This window comes from Condylura cristata, unplaced genomic scaffold, assembly GCF_000260355.1.
Source record: "Condylura cristata isolate star-nosed mole 26May11 unplaced genomic scaffold, ConCri1.0 scaffold00003, whole genome shotgun sequence".
NCBI classification, from domain to species: Eukaryota; Metazoa; Chordata; class Mammalia; order Eulipotyphla; family Talpidae; genus Condylura; species Condylura cristata.
The window spans coordinates 1,784,577-1,805,278 of record NW_004567104.1 but is presented as its reverse complement, the minus strand read 5'-3'; the positions used below and the strand labels follow the sequence as shown (position 1 = coordinate 1,805,278).

Sequence of the window (20,702 nt, the reverse complement as noted above, 5' to 3'; positions counted from 1 at the left end):
CATGTAACACATAAAGAAATAATGTAAATTTTCTGATTAATTTATTGGTGATAGCTCCTATCCCAGCAAACAAAGTTATTTTTATAATGAGGAACACTGAAAAAAAGAGTGGCAGTAAATACACTCATTTGAGTTAAGAATTTTCCTTGACTTAAAAAGAACTTTACTGGCCCTCCCTGGTGGCGCAGCGGGTTAAAGCACAGCACTGAGAATCTGAAGCCACTTCCGTATGAGTTCGATTCCCGCCTGCCGCCTGCCCCGGAGGAGACCACATGGCGAGCCAGACCTCTCCTGACCCGCCCGCTGCTCCCCTCAGCAGTGTACTTCGTCGATCTGCCTGTTCTGCTCCCCACTCTGTCTCTGGTGAAGCCTCTCACCGCCCCTGAGCCTCTGGCCTGTACCCCAGTTCTGTATGAATAAATAAATAAATCTTTAAAAAAAAAAAAGAACTTTACTATAGTGGAAGAGACTGCACGTATCTTTTCTGAAGTCTTGTTTTTTAAAGTACCAAAACCACATTCAGAATACCAATATTGACTAACTACAGCAGGAAAGAACATCTTTGGTTGTTAAATTTTCCAGTCAAGATTTCTAAGTCACTCACCTTAGAAGGCCTTTCTGATTCCTTGGGTCTCTATGGGATTTAAACCAGAAAGGCCCACAGTCCTTCAGAACCAGCACCAGTCTAGCAGTCTCTTTATGCCCAGTTTTCAGGACAGCACTCTAAAGAAATACAGTCCTGTCTTTTCTGCTAGTCCCCTCCTATTTGTCTGCTACTGCCTTATAGAAAGCAGGTTTCTTCTTCCTTACAGAAGTTGCAGAATTTCTAAGGATCACACCTGCATGTCTTGACAACTCTACCCTCCTTTTTCTCTAGTCCAAATTTAAACAACAGAAGAAAAACCAAATCTCAGTTCCTACAATATACCCTGTTGGAAAGAGGCAGCTTCAGAGGAGTAAAGGTAGAGTGAGCAGGGCCACTTGGGAAACAAAATTAAAACGACAGAAACCCACCCATATGGATTCAGTGGCCAGGACACCCCAGATTAGCTATCTGGACATTATTATTGAGTACCCTTTCAAGACAAAGGAATATTATTAGGAAGATTATACACGATATAAAGATAGCACTAATGTTCAAGTGGCATCCAAAATGATGACAGTCATTTGTAGAATAACAACAACAAAAGTAGGAAAGGATATGTTTTGATTTTGACATAGGTGAAAAATTATAATTACTCATGATGACTGGATAGTAAATTATGAATATTTCTTTTGCTGTGTAGTTGGAATTTGTATTTTACAGGAAAATGTTTTGAATTTTCTCAAGTATTTTCCAGGCTAATTTATATGGAAATACTTTATACATTAATTCATAAATTCTATAAAATTATTTTTAAATTACTGTCTTACAGATTTCTATTGTTTTTCAAGAATGATTTTCTATAGGTAAGGAAGGTTAATAGGGAAAGAAGTGAAAGACAATTTGCAATAATATTTTTTTGACCTCTTATAAAGACTGAAGATACCATACATATACATATAAGAAAGGGGAGTAGGATGAATTGACAAAATATGAAATCTCAGAAACACACTATGAGGTATATTAGGTGAGCTACACTTAAGGAAAAGCTGAGTTTTTCATGTTATAGTTATCAACTGCCCAATATACATTACATATATGTTATACTTTTCTTAGAATAAAACTATGAAAAAGGCTGAGGTTTCATAGGTCTAAAAAAATTTAAGCTTCAAATGTAAAATTGTGAGATACTCAAATATTAAATGTTACAACAGAAGTTTAAAATTAAACAATGATATGGCAAGTAAACAAGGAAAATTTAAAAACTATAATCCTATCATCTGTGATAAGTCAGCATTTGTATGTTATTCTGTTATTTTTTCAGTAGAGTCTGTTAATGTAATAGTTACAGTAAAAAACCTGGGCCCTTCCTGGTGGTACAGTGGATTAAAGCACAGCACTAAGAAGCTAAAGCCACTTCAGCATGAGTTTGATCCCTGCCTCGGAGGTGACCATAGCACAGCAGACCTCTCCTGACCTCAGCAGTATACTTTGTCGATCTGCCTGTTATGCTCCCCACTCTGCCTCTGGTGGATCCTCTCACTCCTCTGTACCTCTGGCCTGTACCACAGTTCTGTATGCGTAAGTAAATAAATCTTTAAAAAAAACAACTTGTACATCTCTCAGGAATGTTTCTAGGGAGACTATTCAGGTAGTAGTTACTGCAGTAGATGCTCATGAGCCAAGGATCTCTCCACTTCCTGTACTTACGTCCACTCTTGAGCTGGATTTTGTCTTGCGCTTCCTTCCTTTGGTTTTCTTCTCTTCATCTGTTGTGGGTTTTCCCTGATCAGACAGCTCAGCTGATTTCCTCTCTGGTTCCTGAGAGATGGGAGATGTGGGCTCTTCCTCTTCCTCCTCAGGAGGGAGGGGCAGTGGCTCGAGGTAGTAACTTCGGGGCTTAGGCATGGGGTGTGTGTGATAGAGAAGCAGGTGATGCTGCTCCTCATACTTGACCACCTTCCGGTCCACGCGCACTGTGCCAAACCAGGCCCAGGAAAGAGGTGCCGGGTTCTTCTGACCCTCAAATAAGTCCCAAGGAGACACCTTCTGCTTGGTAGAGACCTGGAGACCCTATAGTAAAACAATGTTCTATGAACACATATTCTGCAGATTGGCGATTTGTCAAGAATGGTTACATTAAGACCATTCAGTTCAGCCTTTGATATTAAAAAAACAAAAAAACAAACAAACAAACAAAAAAAAAAACAAACTACACGATGCCATACTTTGGGTCTACCCATGTACCACCAGAAAATCAAGTTTATTTTACGGTAGAATGGCATTTTTCATTAAGGAAAAATTTCAAAAAACTCTGCAAAGTTGAACTCAGTGTACTAGATTATAATCAAATTAAAACTTGGATGCTAAGAATTTTAAGCAAATACAAAGATAATGGTTCAATTTCTAGTCAATATTTGAACTTTAATCCAACCATGTCTGGAATTGATTCAAACTTAATTTAAGGTTCTTTCAAGGACTTCATAGGTTACACTTACTAGTTACACAATATTATTCCAAAAGTATTATGCAATAGGTACAAATAAAGTCATTCATTCAAACTTCTCCCTATTGAATTTAGAAGTTAAAATGTCATTCTTTTCCTACAAATAAGTTTCTTGTATTTTATATTAATTGGGATCCATGACTTCTAAATGTCTTACCAGTGGAGAAGGCATTGGTATTGCAAGTTCAACTTGCCTTTGAGTATAGCTTTTCTCTCTCCATAGCACACTGGTGTAAGGAACTCAGGTTACTCTGAATGAATGCAGCATTACATTTCTCTGTGAGCCACAGTGTGTAACACCTCTTCATAAACTCTTTGCTTTGCCTATATGTACTTTTCACTGCCTCTTGCTAATACACAGGTCAATTTTCCTGTAGACACTCCTGTTGACAGTTACGGCTGATCTGAGTATTATGGTTCCTTTCCAGTTCCCTTCTCTGAAGGGAAGCTATCTATGTCTGTTTAGGTTAAAAAAAAAAAAATCTTCATAGCTGTGATTTTGGAAGTCTGTGGTTGTTCAACATTCATTCAATGAATAAATACTCTTCATATTTTAGACAAACTTCTCTTATAATTTGTATAAGTTCTTAAATACTATTAGACAAAAACTGAAATATCTTCACTTCTAAAATACTCTTTTTTTCAAGATAATTTACTACCTGAAGACTAGGAGCTGATCTATTTTATTATTTTTTAAAATACTATGTTTTTACTAGTTTTCATTTGATAAGCTTTACAAATTCACTTAAATTCTAAGTTTTAAATGAATACTTTGAAAGATTTCATCTATTTATATAAGGCCAGTAACAAGTGTATTTAAATGACAAGAATATCTCTAAAATAATCAAGAATCTTTATAAATGAGTATATATTCTAGAAAAAGATAAACATGCATTTCGTTTTTATGAATTTAGGTATTTATATAAGGAAAAAAACATTTACTCTTGCCTGTTTTTTATCTATTGAGTCGAATCCTGCAATTTTGTTTCCCTTTGTGTCAATCAAGGAGCCCATAGGTTCACAAGTGATGATATCACATGTCTGTTTCGGCAAAGGTAGCAACTGTCGAACTTTGTCAATACTTTCTGACCTTTTGTCTCCTAGTTCTTTCTAAAAAAGGGAGACAGAGTGAAAGAGAAAAAAAAGAGACACATTACAATGAAGGCGAAGTTAACAAGAAGGAAGTTCCCCTATAAAACATTTCCCTTTTTTTTGAAGTCCAGATATTCTTTAACCATGAACATGGTCTATATTGAGGTTCCAATTAGAGTACTATGTTTCATTTCTTCTATTTAAGTAGAAGGGACCTTTGTTACACAACAGACACCACAGTGCTGAAATGACAAAAATCCGTGGCAGATTGGTAATCAGAAGACAGAAGACACAGAAAGACACAGAACAGAACCCATTCTGGAATCCAGGATCTGGTCACAAGGTAAGAGCTGGTTCTTTTTTTTTTTTTAAAGATTTATTTATTTATTCATATAGAACTGGGGTACAGGCCAGAGATGCGGAGGGTGAGAGGAGTCACCAGAAACAGAGTGGGGAGCACAACAGGCAGATCGACAAGGTACACTGCTGAGGGGAGCAGCGGGTGGGTCAGGAGAGGTCTGCCACGCCATGTGGACTCCTCCGGGGCAGGCGGGAATCGAACTCATGCGGAAGTGGCTTAAGCTTCTCAGTGCAGTGCTTTAACCCGCTGCGCCACCGGGGAGGGGTAAGAGCTGGTTCTTTTATTAGTAAAGTTATCAGTTTTTGTTCCCCATACTGATTCTGTTTACAGTTTATATCAGAGATTATGCAAGTGATTAGTCAAATGAATCACATTTAGAAATAACAATGCAAATGGTTATTTTTCAACTACAAGTGCCAAGTGAAGCATGGATTTATCTTAAACCTAATGTTGGTAATTTGGTTATATATTTGATATTAGATTTTAGCAGTCCCTCAAAAATGGAACCATTTTTGAGAATTTAATTTTTTTTAAAGAAAAATCTTCAAAATTCTCAAGATTTTGTGTACTGGTAAACTGAAGTAAGCAAAAAGAAAAATAATCACATTAAATTTACTTCAGTATAATATATAACATTTAATTTAATGGATAACAAGTAAGGATAACATGCACTAAAGAAAAAGTTCTTGACAATTTGAGAGCATAATATAAGCAGGTCACAAACTTACTTTCAATTTTTTTACTAAATTCATGTATGCACGTTTGTTCTCTTCAGATCCTCCTGGAGATGCATTAGATAGGTCAGAGGCTAACGTCCCATTGATTAAAACACCCAACATATCAAGAACCGTTGTGAATAAATCACTAAGAGGGGGAAGAAAATAATTATTTTCACCTTAAAGCCAAATCAATGTATTCTTTAACTAAGTGAGCACTTTTTACTTAAGGCACAGAATATTGAATGGTATGTAAGAAAATAAAATGTGGCAGTACATGTAGTCACTATGACAAAGCTTCTACTATGCAGGCATGCAGCAGGCTACACGTGAAGTGGCAAGAACATACTTGTTAGTGTGCATGTCGACGGTTCCAGAAGTGATGATCTGCAGGAGGAGGAGTGCCCAGTCTGTTGTCCACTGACTGCTCCTCTGCACGGTGTCAAACATTCCTCCCACCTGACACATAAATATAAGAAAAAATTGCTTTATGCCACAGAGAAAATGCCACATCCATCAGGTTATGCAGCCATACTTAGATCAGTTTTTTTAAAAAAGACTGTAATTTATGAATTATCCTGCCTTTTCTCTTACCTATTTATGTATTTCTCATTCTTGTTGGTTCCTTCAGTGAATAAATTTAGTCACCCCACCACTTAAAGAAAGGAAAGGAGCACTCAAGTGTGAGCACACTTTCAATTCATGACCAATATATTTAACCTTCTGTTGTTGCAAATTTGCCATGGTATCCAATGATGCAGTTTTGGTCAAATAAAATCTGAGTGGTTCAAAACCATATGCTACCATCATTTAGCAATTTGTATTATTCAATCACTATTCAGTCTATGACTATTATAAAAACACTTTTAAATGCCCAGTAACACAGAAGCAAGTAAGTGCAGGCAGTATACCACCCACATTCACTTACTCTTATGTGTCAAATATTAAGAAAGTCAACCTCTTATTTGAGATTGTCCAATGAGAAAAGAAAAATAAAAAGGAATGTATAATGTGTGAGAAATTTAAAATTTCTGTAAAATCTGTCAGATTTGCTTTTATGATCAATTAAATGTAAAATTGGAAAACATGTTTTCACACAGTCTTCAAATAAGTACAGTGAAAGCTAAAAGCTATGCCTATGTCAAAATAGTACAGCTGACCCTTGAACAACATGGATTTGGATTGTGCAGGTCCACTTACACAAAAGTTTTTTTTTTTTTATGCTCAGATTCTAGAATGGGTACCATGGGCTTGTATAAAAATTATACCAGGTGGGGGGCCCCCAAGTCTACTATGTTCAAAGGTTAACTGTGTATCAACACAAACCTACTTTTAAGCACAAACTAAAAAGGAGAGATTTTCTTGGGGTAGGTTGTAGAAGGCAAATCTATGTGTGTGAAATATCATGAACTACTGTCTAGAAAACATTAAGTGACAAGGATGACAACAGCCAGGAAAAGAGAATGTTCCAAAGACAGTGAAGTAGAGAACAAAGAGCAGAAGGTCTCACCTTGTAATGAGGACTGACAATGGCAGAAAGTGAAAAGCTGGAATTATTTCCATATTTACAGATTGTTACAAAGACAAAATACTAGAAACCTCTCTTACCAAATTCAGACGGAGCTGCAATGCTTCATGCATCATCTGCCGTGCTCTCATATCATCTTGATATCGTTCCTCTCTCCAGTTACTTAAAATCTAAATAATAAAATAAATGAAAATGCATTGTTTCCCTTACTAAAACCGACTATTTCTCATAAAGTTAAATTGAGTTTTCTATTGACCAAAAAAAGTGCAAAACAAAGACAATGTCTTAGCTAAACAAATTAACAAAGCTAAGATAAAACTAGCTTTTCTCCTGTTCTTACATATACACAGTAATCCTGGCTATTTCTTTGTCTGTTGCTTTTCCACGTCAGAGAAATACCATCTATTATATCTTATTTCTAAGTCTTAAAAAGTGTTTTGGAAGGCTATCAAGTTAAACATTAATAACAGTAAGGATTATTTCTTAATATATTTCACTGGCCTTATAAAGTATTAGAGAAACAGAATGGCATTTTTCTATCCATCCCATCATATATTATAAAGAAGGGTTATGAATTTTAGCAAATTTATTATGTTGATATTTTATTAAAGGGGTGACTTGCTATCTTATAGATTGAAATGTGTATATGACTTTGTGGCATGTCCATTTATAAAAGGTGTACTTCCTCACTGCCTCAGGCTAATGTTAGGAAAGGGGAGGTTTGCTTAGAAAAGGCAAACCACAAACCACAAGTGAGAAACACCCCAGAATCAGATGATATAAGCAAAACACTGTCATGCTCTGAAAAATAGTATCTAATGAGGATCATCTTAAAGAGGTGAAATGAGTCACATGCAGAAATAACCCAGCCCAACAGATGACCTATAAGTATATTTCAAGAAGAGTTGAGCCCTCATTAAAATAGATACTTCTCCCTAAGCTGCCTTATGGTAGTTAAGAAAATATACAATCTGTCATTGAGCTTATATTTGAAAATCAGGACAAATAGAAATGTGACAAGTAGTATAAATCAAGATAAGGGGACAGAAAATTACTGTGGGTGTGTATTTAGTGATCAATGAGGTCTCCCTAAAGGTGGTGACATCTGACAAAGATCTGATCTGATAAAGAAGCCAGCCATGTTAATATAAGGGGAAAAGCCTTCCAGGTAAAAGGAATAAGAGATGCAAAGGCACTGAAGTAAGAACTTGTTTTCAAGGAACAGCAACATGCTGCTGTGAAATGAATAGAGCGATTTGGAAAACAAGGTAGAACTGGGAGCCAGTGTAAATCATGTAGGGCCTTGTAAGTTCAGACTTCAGATTTTTATTCTAGATATAGTATGAAATATTAGAGCACTGTGGACACTGTACTAATATGTGATTTATATCACTATGTGCATTATGGGAACCCTGTAGGTGTTATGTAGAAGAAAAATCTTTCTTCTACAACACAGGAGATTACAATTCATCTCAATGTGGTACCATGCAAGGAAAGGCAAGGTGTCATAGAATCACAGCACCACCAGAGAGGTCCATCAGGTTCCGCAGCTCTGCAGATAAACCTTCCAGCACGATGAAACTATTTTCACATTTTAATCACACAGTCACCAATTTCTAGCTTAGCCACACAATTTCCTTCTGGTACATGGAATTTAAGCAACCAAATAGTGGCCAGGAAAAGTTCAGGTCCAAATTCTCTGTAAATGGGGGTCTCCCTATTGCACAAGGGTTAAATTCTCAGTGCTATCAAGCTATCATCCCACTGTGGTATGAGTTTGATCCCTGGCTAGGTAACTGATCCACATGGTCAGACCTCTCTTGTCTTGTTTGCTGCTCCTTTCAGCAGTGTATTTTAGTAGATTTGCCTGTTCTGTTCACCACTTTGCCTCTGGTGAATCCTCTAATGCCCCTGTACTTCTGGCCTGCACCCAAGTTCTTGTATACATAAATAAGTCTATAAAAACATAAAAATAAATCTTTAAAAATGAATAAAGGCAAATTCTTTGTAAATAAACCAGTATTCCCTCTGATTTAAAAGTGAATGTCCTATGCATTTGACTGGCAATACACTGGCTCCTGAAGTAAAATAAAACTGAGTTTCTGTCTAAATAGGTTCAAGCTGAGACCATGTTTGATATGTACAAGCCCAGCTTGAGGATTTAAGTATAGCTCCTCTGTCCCACTGCCACACTGACTACAACACAGGTTGCTCCAGGATTTCTCCCAAAAGGGAGGGTTAAGAGACAAACATATCCATTCAGGTTATATGCAAAATGCTACTTTTATATAGGTTATAGATTCTTATCTAAATGCATAGTTAATATTGTAAAACTGTTGATCTTGTGGTTACTAGGATACTAAGTAGGAGAACAGGGCATGGACTGTGTCTCCCTGCATCTAATCAAAACATGCTGTGCCCTTATTAGTTTAATGTTAGTATTTGAAAGGAAAACAAATTAGTGTTATTAAGAAACTACTTGCCTGGCTTAATTTCTACTATACTTTACCTGATTAACTTGATTCTGGAGAGATGTCAGGAGGCCTTCCCGTTGTTCATCTTGTCCCTTAAGGCAGGTAAGGACCAGTGAGAGGAAAGGTTGTTGACTTAAAAGAGACATACTATAAAGGAAATAATAATAGCAAACCTAGTTAGCAAGAATGGATTACTTCCTATGCAGCTATAACTTCTTGCCCTTGGGTTAACTGCTCTTATTTATTTTATGATGAAAAAAAGGGAGGGGAGTAGAAAATAGCCAAAGACTACTTGAAAAGTTAAATCATAGTTCTACTAAAAAGACTAAAAGATACTGTAATGCTTTCAAATAATTTGCTCTCTTAACCTCGAAGGCATTCCCCAAATAGCATAATTTCATATCTCATAGGTGTACAGAGGAAGTACAGGGAAAAGAGAATTTGTATTTTATTTTAGCAAGCTGGATTTAAAGATAAGTTGGCAGAACATCAATTTATATACCAGAATAAAATTCAAAATTTTTCTCACATAAAATTCCTAACTTAGGGTTCTGGAAACAAGTTATTTGACTATTGTTCCTGTTTTGTTTTTTAGTGTCTCAAGACCAAATAGAGAAGCAAGATTAACACCCAGGTCTGAGGTCTCTAAAATTAGGGTGCTCACTAGTAACCTTTGGCGTGAGCACTGCCAGACAGCTTTGTCTGTCTGTGAAGAACTGTAAACGTATCTGGTAAAAACTCTATCCTTAAATTGGAATTTTAGTCATACTGTTCAATTATCAGAAGACATCTAACAAATCACATTGATAAACTAAGTGCTACATTAGAATGAAATATTTCTTGAAAATGAGTTGAGGTCAAAATATTTGAGTTAGCTTTCTTACACAAAACAACAAATTGGAACTGTCTTGGGAAAAGTTACCTCTAAGCTCTGTGATACTATTTGTCTTCCTTGCAGGAAGTGAGGTAATGTACATAAATCACCCATTAGCAAATTCATTTTAAGAACAAAAACTGAGTCACCTGGATGGTTAATGAACATTGGCAAAGAGGAAACAATGCATTTTATAATGCACAGTGGCATTTCATAGAGACTCAATATATGACAGCTGTTAAAATATTAATTAGGGGACAAATGACCCTGATGTTAAACTTTTGTTTTCTTTTTAATGGAAGAAATAATAATTACTTCCCTTTACTCTTAGGGTGCTACTGTCACGCTTTCATGTTAGTGTGTGGTTTTGCTCTTTTTTTCAGTAAAATGACCAATTCTCAAATGTAAATATTTGAAGCTCTTCCTGGGCATAAAATAAATTAAGAAAACATTAAACATTGTTGCTTACTTTAATTTTCAATATCTGGTCTAGAATAAGAGCCCTAAGTGTTAAAGAGAGTAATACCTATTCCAGGGTTATTACTCCAGGACGATTATAAATAATTTGATGTATTTTAAAATAAATGCCCAGGTCATAAATATGAAAAATAATTAAAAGCAGAACATAGGAACTAAGTGTATATCTAAATCTCATTCAGTAAGATTGATGTGTGGCTAAAAACTCAGTATTTTGAGTAGTTCAGCAGTGATATGGGTACACAGGTAGTGTAGAGAACTATTATACTACATGTAACAACTTGATTTAGGAATCAAGCCCTACATAACAGAATATTTTCAATTCCATTTAAAAACATTTCAGTGGACTCTGGTACAATGACCATGCGTGCCTGCAAGATGCTTAGTATTCTCAATTGTTCTTTAAGCTCTCGCATAGCGAAGCACATCTAGTCATACATACCTTTTCTGTTTTTGTCTGTCTCGTTCTTTTTTTGAAGAAGACCCTAAGTGCTGCCCCTTCTCCAACTCCTCCCCAGCAGCCTTCAACACTCTTCCTTGCACAGAAGTTGGCAGCCTGGCTATCAAAGGGGCCACCAGCCATACACCCCTGCGTTCAGAGGAACTAAAATCAGAAACAGGTGTTATATCCAAGGATGTGTCTCTTTTTTTCTCTTCTCAGAATAGAAACTTCAAAACAAAATTTACTTGCACAAGACACACAAATTACTGTAAAATTTCCCTTTATTTCTACCCAATCTTTCCTCTTGCTAAATATCAGATACTTACCCATACTCTTCCACTTACATAGATGGAAAGCAATGGAAGGTAGAGTTTTGGGAAGAAACTAATTAAATGATATTTTTTAACCTGCAAAATGTTTTTCCATGATTCTATTCTCTGATTACTACTAGTTCTTTTTGTTCAATAAGCAATGTGCTTTTCTGTCATGACTAAATATGAGATGTTTTAACTATGTTTAAGCACACTAGTAAAGAATTTTTATGATTTACCAGCTATACGTTGTACCCAAAATGATAAAATGCAAGTCAATCTACTTTTCATGATTATCATTTGTGTAAGTCATCAATTAATACAAATAGCAGAAAATGTGTTTCTTATCTAATAAATACCATGGGGCAGAGGAGCTGAGGGAACACTAAGAAATCACTATCCATTCTGCATGACATCCGTTATTTCCAGGCATCTAGGCCATGTTAACTTAACACACAGAACGCTAAGGCATTCTCTACTCCTGCAGTATTTCCTTATCGTATATTATTAAACAGTGATAATTGACACAATTCTTTTCTTCACATTTCTTATACATATAAAACATACTGTTACATGTGAAAATTAATGATAGCTGAAAAATAACAACTGAAAGAATACCTTAGGAATGTCTTTATTCCACTCTGTCTCATGCTATTTATATCAGTATTGCCGATACCATTTGGGTTGAAGAGGCCCACACTAGAACTAGAAGAGTTATTGTTCAAGTCGGCCGACTGCTGAAATACCTCTATTGTTGCCTTTGCAATATTGTCCAGTAAGTTGTTCATTTCAGCCACCGAACCAGAGCCCTGGAATGAGAAAGAACAAAACTAGCACACACATTTTCTTTTAGCCCAAACATCAATGTGGCTTTTTTTTTTTGTTTTTCATAAAATTGTATACATGCTTTCAACATCTACTCACAGGGTCCTTCAAGCACTGTTTGATCATTAACTGAAGTTCTAGCCAAGACTGCCTTAGTGTCCACTGTTCAAGATTCTGGGGAGAATGGAAAGATTGAATACATTAACAATACTGGACATGTCTTGAAAATTATTCCTTGCAGTGTTCCCTCTCTCAAGAAAAAAATGATACAAATAGACGTATTTTTATAGATGAAAGCTTATAAATCTATTACATATATAGTAAACACAAAGAAATAAATAGCAACATCAAAATAATGTCTGTTAGTCAGGCACTTACCTCAAAATCATTGATCTAACTAAATCCACTCCAAGATGATTTCAATATTTTAAATACGATATTTAAGACAGTATCTCTCCATAAAGCTTATTTTTCATATATAATAATGACTTAATTTGTAATGACTGTATACATTAACTATATCTACCCAGCAAAATAAAAGTATAAATTAAACAGAAAATCAGAATTGCTAATAGATGAATCAGTTAGCAATGTCAAAAATAACAATGATGATAGTAATAATAAAAGAGAGAATAACTTTTGTTATAATCACCAGGCTATGTCAAATAGCAAAATACAATCTTTTGGTAAGTCACTCACCTGGAGAATGCGTTTAATGTGCTGTCTTTGCAGGTTGTCTCCCTCAGTACACTCTTTAATGCCATGAGGATAACAGATAAGCTGCAGTAATTTCTGTGCTTGCATATTTGAAAGCACAGGGTCCAATATAAGTTCTTTGTCTGTGCATAGTCTTTCAGGTTCTTTTAAACAATGTTCTCCTACCCATTCCTAAAAATAAAACGGTAGTTAGATTGACAGGCACAGACTTTAGAAACGTGAATGCGTTTTGTACAAAATTAATGCCATACAATGGAATAGAAAAGCAGATGTGAATACTCCAGTTTAAAAAGTATGCAAAAAATAGGTGGGGAAAGTTTGTAAAATGAAAGCTCTAGTGTTTTTGACTTCTTAAAAATACAAAGTAGAACTATGGCTACAGAAAATGTTAAAAAAAAACAGCAACAACAAAAAACAAGGAGCAAGAAGAAAAGGTGAGGGAAAATACTAAGGAAAATACATATGTGTTTTCAACTGGAAATTGGAATTTTACTCTAGGTATTGTTACAATATTTTTTAAAACTTGTTATGTATACAGTAATGAATTTAAATTATATCTTCATAATTTTTATGGGAAAATTATACTGTATTTCTTAAACAGAGAGAAGATAGTACGTGTCATTTAAAATTTTTTTTATATCATTAAGAATAATGTTACTATAAGTGAATATTTATGCACATTTATTTTCTATACAATTTTTTTTTGGGTAACTTCATAGAAGTTAAATTTCTGAGTCAAGTAAGATAGCAAAATTTAAAGCTACTGATGGATGTGGAACAATATTATTCAGTGTATTTGTAACAATTTAAAGTCACCTTTTCCAAGGATAACTTTTACACTAAAATGGGGTAAGAAATCCCTCAACAGTAACACAGCCCAGTTTGAACCCATATCTGCTTCAGATGAAATCTATCTCTTAACCACTGTATCAATGACTCAATACTGGCTCCACCTCAGCGCCAGCTTATTTTCTCTTTAAGTAATTTTTCAATTTCTGGCCTACCTGCACTTTCCCTGCCTAAGGGGTCATTTTCATTGTTCTTTGGTTTCTCTTTTCATTTTTCTAAGAAAATTTATGAAAGAGCTTAGGAGTCATGCACAAAAACTGCACATAGTAGTGGGCAAACAATGTGCTCAGACCTCACTTTCTAAATAACATCTTCTACTACATAGAACTAGGGTTTCTTTAAGGAATGAGTAATTCTATTACTGGGGCAGGGAAAGTACAGGTAGGCCAGAAATTGAAAAATAACTTAAAAAAAAAAATGGCTGGAGCTGTGTCAAAATAACACAAGGACCAGCATGAAAGACCCACTCTAATGGGGCAATTTAGGACCATTTGACCATGCAAATATAATAACTAAGGAGGACAGCATATGTTAACCCATATAGTAAATGAATGAGTCAATGAATGAATATCGATATTCTTTCTTAGCATATATAGGAAAATGACAATTATGGAAGGAGTGGAAGATTTGGGGCGGGGAGTAGTCACACTTTGCAGCTATCATGATAAAGACTGGTTTGGATGAGAATCAAAACGATTGCTAAAAAAGAGAGGGGCATGCTGATGAAGAGCAGGATATTTGGATTGTCTCAAAGAGTCTCCCCAAAGGTTACTTATTCATTACACAGGAATATATAATAATACAGTAGAGAAATCTTGAAATCGTACAATGCATCAAAATTAACATCACCGAATGAGGTGCAACTGAACATCATGTGTCCTCAGATGTGTTTACCTGAGAAGAACATACTATGTCTGTAGCATCTTGGTCAGGAATGCATATACTGAAGCTAATCTTCCAACATTACTAGGACAACTGACAAAATTGGAATATGGCCAATAGGTGAGAAAAATTACTGTACCAATGTTAAATTTCCTGATTTTTGATAAATGTATTTTGGTTATGTTAATAAACACTAAAGTATTAAAAAGTAGAAAAAAAAGAATGCCTTCCAAAGAATACTCTCAAATGCATCAGAAAAAAAATTAAGTAAAATATATGCATCCACTTTCACACACAGAGAATTATAAAGTAAATGTGGCGAAAATAAAAAAAGAATCTGTTAAAGATTATGCTAGAGTTTATATTATTATTTTTTTAAAGATTTATTTATTTATTCGTACAGAACTGGGGTAAAGGCCAGAGATGTGGAGGGTGAGAGGATTCACCAGAGACAGAGCGGGGAGCAGAACAGGCAGATCCACGAAGTACACTGCTGAGGGGAGCAGCGGGCAGGTCAGGAGAGGTCTGCCACGCCATGGGGTCACCTCGGGGCAGGCGGGGAACTAACTCTTGCGGAAGTGGCTTAAGCTTCTTTGTGCTGTGCTTTAACCCACTGTGCCACAGGGAGGGCCCTAGAGTTTATATTATTAATGCAAATATTTATCAACTTTGAAATGTTTTCAAAATAAAGACAGTAGGGCCAAAAAAAAAATCACTAGTGTGTAAATTTCCAACAATAACAAAGAGCATTTCTTTCAAACAGAACCTCAAGTAGCTATGTATACATAATGCAATATAAATTTAATTTTAAAAATACCTGTTGACAGATAGTCCTCAGTACATATCTAGCATATTCTCTTAAATTGGCAGTTTCTATGGAAATGCTTTTTCCACAGGATTTTGAATTTTGTGAAGCAGCCCAGATATCATCAGCATTCCCATCACGTCGTAAACCCCTCATGGTGAAGTCATCGTTCTTTAAAGAGCTGACATTGCTGTTGCCAATTTTGGCATCTCCTAGAGAAGAGAATCACAAAAGCAAAATCATAGAATTTCAAAATAATGTCAAATATTGTAAATATGAAAAGTAAATGAGGCAAAACTCCAGAGTTTAAAAATATGTAAAGGACAGTGTTACTGTAAGCCAGTTGCACAGCAATAAAGAGAATAGATTAAGAGAATAAAAGCAGGAACCCAGCTTTCTTCAGACATGGGGAAAAGTCAAGTTCAAAGCTCATTTCATATCTTGTTTACAGGACTCACCAAATCTGAAGTACACTTTCACCAAACTCGTAAAGGAAATTATGAGTCATACTTAGTCATCATACAATACTGTTTTCACTAATATTTCAAGCATGAATGTATTCAAATTAATTTGACTTATAGATAAGGAAAAAATGGGTTACTCACCCTTCTAGATGTCCCTTTTCCATTTCTTCTCTTACAATGACTTATTTTCTATCCATAGGTCAAGAGAAAAGTTTTGCCTTAGCCCACCTTACTATCAACTTCTTGACAAGAGAGATTTATTTCCCTGGGAATGGAAAAGGGCAATGCATACTAAGGAAGCCCTGAAAATTGGGCATTCATTGAATAACCTGTCTTTCACTTTCCTCTTCATAAACATCCAGTTATAAAACCTTACTGATTAATCTCTAATATACTCAGTAAAATGAAGCTAATTTAAGTTTTTTGCTCATAACAAACTTCTGGGGATAAAACTGAACAGAATGTTTGAAAAGCTGGAAATAATATAATGTCCCTAGCCAAGAAAGACAACCACCATATTTAGAAATGATAAAATTATAGAATTTGATAATAAAGATTGCCAAATGACAACACAAACTTTTGCCTGTTTACCACAAAATCATAAGCTTTGAACAAAGAAATTTCCTGGAACCCACAAAAGGATTTAAATGAGGCCCTCACTGTGAATCAAACCAAACCCAGTTAAATGCCCACACATACATACACACACACAAAGAACCAAAACAAAAACAAAAAACACAAAACAAACCTTTTAAAACCCACAAGTCAACCAAGAAAAAGCTTTTAACTCTGAAGAAAAAAATTGGAAGATCAGAAATGCCTAGTGGGTATTTATAAAGTCATTATGAGAGGAACAATTAGGAATAAATTTCAACATCAGTATCTCTGTAAGCCATTATATTGTCACATATTTTATATTGTCACATATTTTCTCATTAAAATACAGAGAAAAAGTACAAACTTCACTTAGCCCACAGGGGACTACTTAATGCAACAGAGCACACCAAATGCTAAAAGACAGACAAAAATGCTACATTACCAAATTTTAGCATGCTTTCTCCAACTTCAGGTGATGTAAATTACTAGTCATATACCTTAAGTGAAATTAGAAAGCATATTATATAAAACACTCTTCTCTTTTTAGCTCAAAATTGATGCTGGTGGACAGGACTCGAGAGAATACTTGTTAGGTGATGTGAGGCACATGGACAAAAACAAAGACACACACTTCTGCCAGCCTTACACTAGGAAAACCCTTTTAGTTTAGATATGAAGATGACAAAGAAGGTCTGGGAGGCTGTGTAAGAAGCTTCTGCATCTGTGTGGACAATAGGATAATTAGTGTTCAGTGAACACTAAGTCCATGGATTCTCTGATGACTTCACTGGCCTAATGTTAGAGGATCATGCTGGCTAACAGCATGGCTTGGCCTAAGGGTGAATTATTGTTTACTGACTCTTGATTTCAGTTGCTCAATACATCCTGAAATCACACAAAGGAGATGCTGACAGCACTCTCAATGGCATCTTCACTTGAAGACCCCTCCATCTACCAAAATGAAGGCCCAACGAAAGGGTCAAGGAAAAACAATCAAAGAAAAATTAGTTGAATGGGTATTAAAAACAAGTATTTGGATATTTAAAGAGGTTGGTAAATTTTACTTGGAATCAGAAAAATCCTACAAATCCTGGATCATCTCACTAAATTGTCCATCATGTAAGCATCCACTCTTTCAGTATTCATTTACTAAAAACCTATTTTAAAATCCATTATTTACTTTTTCTGATGGGAGCTAGAGATACCATAATAAAAAAGCAAGCCCATAACTTGTAGTCTCTACATTTATTAAGTAGAAGTGAACAACTATCTTTCCTTCAAACATCAGGGTAGAGAAATTTTACTTACTAAAATGACGATTTAATGTCGGTTTTATAATACTACAAATTCCTAAGCTGAGTGTGTGTGTGTGTGTGTGTGTGTGTGTGCAACTCTAACTATCCCTTTCTCAACAAAACTTGTGAGCAATTCAAAGGACTAATTTCATATATGTCATTAAACTTACTATTTTGGGGGGAACTTTTAATAATATGCTTTACCTTTTCTTCCTCATTATCACTAAATAACACTTTCAGATAAGAGAATAAAGGGGTAAGGTATAGCTAGCTGCAAACATTCGTTAAGATACATCTGAAATGGTTTTTATCTTCTCAGGAATGTCTCTTGTAATCAAAAGTAGCACATTCAGAACATAAGAAATAACTTTTTAAGTAAAGGCCAAAACCAAATTAAGTCAGTGTAAATATAAGATTTCCTAATCACTCAAATCCACAGTGATTTATAGAATAATACTGTCATAAGGTACCGCACTGCAGATGAACACAAAATGCAGTAGTACTGCTCTACGGGAACATATATCCACAGAAGGCTATGAAGGACATTGTGGACATTATGATATAAATTTTAAAAAATTGTGAATTCGAATATTGGTTTATCAATAATATTATCATTACCACACCTGATTCATGAAAACTAGAGGAAAAGACTATAAACTTGTTCCTTCACAAAGGTAGCTGATACAGTAAGATAAAAATCTAGGTTTTCTGGTGTTCTACTCCTGGAATATAATCTGAAATTAAATTTTTCATTAGATTACTAAATCATCCAAGTCCATCACAAAGTGCAATTTCGGCCAACAAAACAACCTGGTGGGTCTGGTAATCTGGCTTATCAGAATGAGAAATCCTGTAGTTAGAATACCAAAAAGTGTTATATTTAAATTATGCCAGAATTATAGGTAAAAACCAGTCTTCTTAGGGTCCAACTGTGCTGGAATTCAGGAAGTCTACTAATCTTTACATAACAAAAACATTTCTAATAATATTAATTACAGCAACATTTGAATACTAATTGTTTTGTCTCCAATTCTTGTGATTAACCAAATTTAGTGACAAGATAATCTTACCAAGCATCATAATAGCTTTTAGGACAGCAAACACAGCTCCCACTTCAATGCTGTTGTGAGCAGCAGCTAAGAGGTGTCTATCACAAGATGATCTTATTCCTGGAAAAGGTTTGCCTATTAAAACAACAACAAATCTTTAATAGTCTCATGACCATCATTAACAGTGTTTTCTAGCCATTTACAGTCAGCAAGCACTTAATCGCCATTAGCTAGCTTTAATTGATGCTTATGAGTTCATTAAGATGTTCTGCCAGTATTCCTAACTAATCCTTTCTTTTTAATTATTAAAACAGTAGCTTTGTTCCATAGAGAGATGTATAAAAAAATTAACTGAACTTTTATACATCTTGGCTTATATAGACGTACATACACACACATCAATATGTAAATGATTTTTAGACGTAACATTTCTTTAGCTTTATCCTATTCCTTTAACCTTAGTAAAAACTGATAAGAATCGCCATTGCCCCAAGCTGCACTGGTATGGTTCAGAAATAATACACATAGGATGCTAGAGGATCATGCTGCATACCAGCATGGTTTGGCTGAAGAACAGAGATGTTTTTACTGGTTATTAGCTCTTATTAATCTGTGTTTCTCAATACATCCTGATGTTACACAAAGGAAAGTTGCTGACAGCCTTGTCAATGGCATTATTGCACTCCTTCATCACCACTGATGCCAGCCCACCAAAGTCAGGAAGGAAATTACAGAATCAACAGCCTACTTGGTCAATTTAGAACTGATAACTTCAAATGTACACATAACCGGAGACTATCCATTTGTCAGCTTACCAGTTGCATGAGGTAATAAGCAAGCTTGAGGAGCTCGAAAGAGATGGAGCAGGAGTCGGCATGTCATTCTTGCCCCAGGCTCAGCATCGGCATCTCCACAAGCTAGGAAAGAGATTTCAAGAGATTTCAGACATATACAAGACCACGTCCTCAAATATTCCATTAAGCTACATTTTCTGGAAAAATTTTAATAAAAGCTCCCTATGGTAAAAAACAAGGCAAGAACTTCCTTTTCTTAGTAGTTCCCAACCTTTCCCATTACTCTGTGTAGAACATCATTACCATCCTTCCATCTCGACCCAGATGTCACATCATTGCCTAATACCTGTACCCTTAAACATGACTTCCACTGGGTTCTACTAGTTGGAAACCACCCCCAGACAGCAGTCAAACACCAACCAATGGCGATCCTGGACCTGCCTTACCTGCAGCTAGGAGAGAGGGCAGTGCCACATGCTGCACGACGTCCTCCAGGGAGAAACACTGTCGTGCTATCAGAATAGCAATGAAAGTAGCTAATGAATCATGGAATGAAAGGTCACTCACCTTTAAGAAAAACATTGACATGTTTTAATACCTAACACCCTTTTAAGTAACATCTAAGATTAATAGCTAAGAGAATGAAGGCAATACCATTAAGATCTCAAATTCCACATTGGAACAGCAGAGTGAAATGATAATTTATCATGATTACTACTCTCTAAGCCCACTGCTACATTATAAGACCAAAAAAATAAAAATATCCATACTATAATATATGCTGTTTTGCCTTGAACAAAGGTAATTTAAAAGAAAATCAAGAAATCCCTACAATATATAATAAACCTTTCAGCAGCCTGAGTTGTTCTTTCAGGTAAGACCAATGGTGAGAAAGGAAAACCAGGCAGTTTTCCTAGTAGAAAACATGCCTAACTAATGTTTTGGAGTTCCTATCAAGAAAAATGAGTCTTTATCATAGTTAAATTAGTTTTTCAGAAGAACCTGACCTCTACACATCAAAAAAAGAGAAGGGAAATTGACTCATTGAGAGTAAAACCTCT

General features: G+C 35.4%; 1 protein-coding gene across 1 annotated transcript in view; it reads right to left on the bottom strand.

Moving 5' to 3' along the window:
- Positions 1-20,702, bottom strand: part of MED12L (mediator complex subunit 12-like) — a 347,532-nt gene that overhangs the window by 50,689 nt on the left and 276,141 nt on the right. Inside the window, exons 22-35 of the mRNA XM_004675377.2 lie at positions 20,088-20,208; positions 19,663-19,764; positions 18,869-18,982; positions 15,455-15,654; positions 12,889-13,077; positions 12,289-12,363; positions 11,983-12,173; positions 11,054-11,215; positions 9,296-9,407; positions 6,867-6,956; positions 5,608-5,717; positions 5,271-5,406; positions 4,038-4,199; positions 2,294-2,656 (exon numbers count right to left, since the gene is read on the bottom strand). Of these exons, the coding sequence (XP_004675434.2) occupies positions 2,294-2,656; positions 4,038-4,199; positions 5,271-5,406; positions 5,608-5,717; positions 6,867-6,956; positions 9,296-9,407; positions 11,054-11,215; positions 11,983-12,173; positions 12,289-12,363; positions 12,889-13,077; positions 15,455-15,654; positions 18,869-18,982; positions 19,663-19,764; positions 20,088-20,208 (2,127 nt within the window). The remainder of the gene's footprint in view (positions 1-2,293; positions 2,657-4,037; positions 4,200-5,270; positions 5,407-5,607; positions 5,718-6,866; positions 6,957-9,295; positions 9,408-11,053; positions 11,216-11,982; positions 12,174-12,288; positions 12,364-12,888; positions 13,078-15,454; positions 15,655-18,868; positions 18,983-19,662; positions 19,765-20,087; positions 20,209-20,702) is intronic.